Below are 3,621 nucleotides of genomic sequence, written 5' to 3'. Positions count from 1 at the left end.
GAGCGACGGCGCACCCGCCTCGGGGACCGGCGGCCGCGGCCGCGGCGGGAGTGGCGGCTCCGCAGGCGCGCCGGCAGACTCCCCTGCCGGCGCCGGGGCCGCAGGCGCCAGCGACGCGCTCACGGTTGCCTCGTACGACGGCGGAGCGTCCATCGCACGCGCGTCAATCGGCACGCTCGAGCGCGGCCGGGCGGGGTCGGGGGCTTCGGCCGATGTGGAGCGGTCGTGGGCCGCGACGATGACGATGGACGAGCTTGAGGTGCCGTCGCCGGCGGATTTCCATGTGCACCTGCGGCAGGGCGCGATGCGGGAGCTTGTAGCGCCGCATGTGGCGCTGGGCGGGATGGACCTGGCGTATGTGATGCCGAATCTCGTGCCGCCGATCCAGTCGAGTGACGAGGCGGTCGAGTATGTGCGCGCGCTCGAGGCGCTCGCGCCGACCACGCGCTTCCTGGGCACCATGTACCTCTCGCCGCAGCTGACGCCGGAGGAGATCCGCCGCGCGGCGGCGGCCGGCGTGCGTGGCGTGAAGAGCTACCCCCGTGGCGTCACGACGAACAGCGATGGCGGCATCGAAGACTACGAGCGGTACTACCCCGTGTTTGCCGCGATGGAGGAGACGAACATGGTGCTCAACCTGCACGGCGAGGTGCCGAGCGATGCCGAGAAGGGCATCTGCGTGCTGAACGCGGAGCCGCGCTTCCTCACGCACCTGGAGAAGATCCACGCCCGGTTCCCGCGCCTGCGCATCGTGCTGGAGCATGCGACGACGCGCGCCGCCGTCGAGTGTGTCAAGCGCTGCGGCGAGACGGTCGCCTGCACGATCACGCCGCACCACCTCCAGCTCATCGTCGACGACTGGGCCGGCAAGCCGCTGCACTTCTGCAAGCCCGTCGCCAAGACGCCCGACGACCGCGCGGCGCTGCGCGATGTGATCCGCGAGGGGCACCCGCGCTTCTTCCTCGGCTCCGACTCGGCGCCGCACCCCCTCGCGTCCAAGTACCCGTCGCCCGCGAGCCGCGACGGCTCGACGGCGGCGCTCGCGCGTAACTGCGGGTGTGCTGCCGGCGTGTACACGCAGGCCGTGCTCCTGCCGCTGTGTGCGACGCTGCTCGAGTCGTTCGGCGCCCTCGACAAGCTCGCCGCGTACGTGAGCGAGAACGGCCGCCGCTTCTACCAGGAGCCCGCGGCGCCCGGCCGCGTCGTCAAGCTGCGCCGCACGACGGACGCGGACGCCGCCGTGCCGGCGGCCTACGTACACCCCGCGTCCCAGGGCCTCGACGATACGGATCCCGCCAAGCTGCAGGTCGTGCCGTTCATGGCCGGCGAGCGCCTCGCGTGGCGCATCGAGCCGTAGCCCTCGCCATGCCCGCCCTGGGTCCGTAGCCCTCGCCATAGCCGGCGCCCGCCCTGGATCGCGGCACGTGCCAGACAAAGAGCCAGGTGGAGCGCTCAAAGCGCGGCGCTGCGCGGCGCCGCGGCCCTCATGACCCCCGCCGCTGCTGCGCCTGCGGCACCGCGCGCCCCGTGGTTCTTTGCGGCGCGCCCTGTGACATTTCCACGCAGCCTTGCGCGGCCTGTGGGCCAAGTCGCCTGCACCGCATGCGCACTGGGCGTGCTGGCCGGCGTGTGCGCCCCCCGCGCGCTCGCCCTGCTCGGCCCGCTGCCGGCGGTGCCGGGCCTCAGCGCGCCGCCCCTGCATGCGTACCTGGTGTTCTGGGCGCTCTTCCACATGCTCGAGTTCGTCGTGACCGCGTACTGGAACGAGACGCACCTGCAGTCGGACTGTACGTGCGCCGCACTCACGCAGCCTTCCTCCTGCAGAACGGCGCCGAGTACCTGGCCGCACACGCGCTCGGCGTGTGCGAGTTTGTGCTCGAGTCGCACTGGGCCCCCGCGTGGAAGGGCCACGCGGGCCTGCACGTGCTGGGCGTCGCGCTGCTCGTCTACGGGCAGGTCCTGCGCACGCTCGCGATGGTGCATGCGTCTACGAACTTTACTCATGCGCTCGCACACACCAAGGCGGACGGCCATGTGCTGGTCACGACCGGCGTGTACGCGTTCGCGCGGCACCCGTCGTACGCGGGCTTTTTCTGGTGGGCCGTCGGCACGCAGGTCCTGCTGGGCAACCCCGTGGCCCTCGTCATGTTTATCGTGGCGCTCACGCGCTTCTTCGCGGACCGCATCCGCGTCGAGGAGGCCGCCCTGTGCGCGTTCTTCGGCGACGCCTACCGCGCCTACCGCGCCCGCGTCCGCGCCGGCGTGCCGCTCGTAGTCACGTGATGTAGTGTTGGCGGCGCGCGGCGCGGCGGGCGAGCTGCGGCCGCCCATGACGGACTCGTCGATCCAGGTGGTGGTGCGGATTCGCCCCCTGAATGCGAGGGAGATCGCCCTGCTGCCCCGGGTCGATACGTCGACGGCGTTCCAGGGCGACGGCGGCCTGGCGCCGTCGCCGACGAAGAGCCAGGGCGCGCTGGCCGCGATGCGGAGCCACTACATCCGGAACATCCTCGCGCCGGTGGACGACCGCGTGCTGGTGTTTGACCCGGTGGACCCCGAGAGCGCGCGTGCGCCGTCGCACATGAGCTTCCACGGGAACGGCCGCCGCCCGCGCGACGTGCGCTATGCGTTTGACCGCGTGTATGCACCGGCTGCGCGGCAGCGCGACGTGTACAGCGGCACGGTCGAGCCGATGCTCGCGGGCCTGCTCGACGGCTACAATGCGAGCGTGTTTGCGTACGGGGTACGTGCGGTCGACTGACGCAGGCGACGGGGTGCGGCAAGACGCACACGATCAGCGGCACGAGCGAGGACCCCGGCCTGATCTTCCTCACGATGCAGGGGCTGTACGCGCGCATCGAGGCGGAGCGCGGCGAGTACGAGACGGACGTGCGCCTGTCGTACCTCGAGATCTACAACGAGACCATCCGCGACCTGCTCTCGCCGGAGCCGACGCCGCCGGGGCCCGGCCTCGCGCTGCGCGAGGACGCCGCCCGCAAGATCTCCGTCGTCGGCATCACCGAGCACACGCCTGCGTCGCCAGAGCAGGTGCTCGAGATGATCACGGAGGGCAACCAGCGGCGCACGCAGAGCCCCACGGAGGCCAACGCCGCCAGCAGCCGCAGCCACGCCGTGCTGCAGATCAACGTGACGCGCCGGCCCCGCACGGCCGGCACGGTTGAGGAGCGGTGCAGCGCGTCGCTCAACGTCATCGACCTCGCCGGCTCCGAGCGCGCATCGGCCACGAGCAACCACGGCCTGCGCATGAAGGAGGGCGCCAACATCAACCGCTCGCTGCTCGCGCTCGGCAGCTGCATCAACGCCCTGTGCCAGACGGGCGGCGCACGCAACGTGCGCGGCCGGCACATCCCCTACCGCAACAGCAAGCTCACGCGCCTGCTCAAGTTCTCGCTCGGCGGCAACTGCAAGACGGTGATGATCGCCTGCGTCAGCCCCTCGAGCGCACACTACGACGAGACGCACAACACGCTCAAGTATGCGAACCAGGCGAAGAACATCCAGACCAAGGTCTCGCGCAACCTGCTGCACATTGACCGGCACGTCGCGCAGTACGTCCAGGCCATTGCGCAGCTGCGCGCCGAGGTCACCGAGCTCAAGGAC

The 3,621-nt window shown here is 71.2% G+C and overlaps 2 protein-coding genes and 1 pseudogene across 3 annotated transcripts; all 3 read left to right on the top strand.

Annotated features, from left to right (window-relative positions):
• Positions 1-238: 238 nt before the first annotated feature.
• On the top strand, positions 239-1,357 carry MSY001_2752 (uncharacterized protein; the record flags this gene model as incomplete). Its single annotated transcript, XM_018884618.1, has 2 exons — positions 239-354; positions 394-1,357. The coding sequence occupies 2 exons, from the start codon at positions 239-241 to the stop codon at positions 1,355-1,357; spliced, it is 1,080 nt and encodes a 359-aa protein (XP_018741260.1).
• Positions 1,358-1,732: 375 nt separating this feature from the next.
• MSY001_2751 (uncharacterized protein) lies at positions 1,733-2,283 on the top strand (the record flags this gene model as incomplete). Its single annotated transcript, XM_018884617.1, has 2 exons — positions 1,733-1,787; positions 1,811-2,283. 2 exons carry the CDS (start codon positions 1,733-1,735, stop codon positions 2,281-2,283), a joined length of 528 nt encoding a protein of 175 aa, XP_018741259.1.
• A 46-nt stretch (positions 2,284-2,329) lies between these two features.
• On the top strand, positions 2,330-3,554 carry MSY001_2750 (annotated as a pseudogene). The gene is given in 3 exon segments: positions 2,330-2,743; positions 2,767-3,447; positions 3,453-3,554. Coding segments are annotated over 3 exon segments (1,197 nt in total).
• Positions 3,555-3,621: the final 67 nt, after the last annotated feature.

Source organism: Malassezia sympodialis, genomic scaffold (genome assembly GCF_000349305.1).
Source record: "Malassezia sympodialis ATCC 42132 genomic scaffold, msy_sf_13, whole genome shotgun sequence".
In the NCBI taxonomy this organism is placed as follows: Eukaryota; Fungi; Basidiomycota; class Malasseziomycetes; order Malasseziales; family Malasseziaceae; genus Malassezia; species Malassezia sympodialis.
This window is presented reverse-complemented; position numbering and strand designations above follow the sequence as displayed.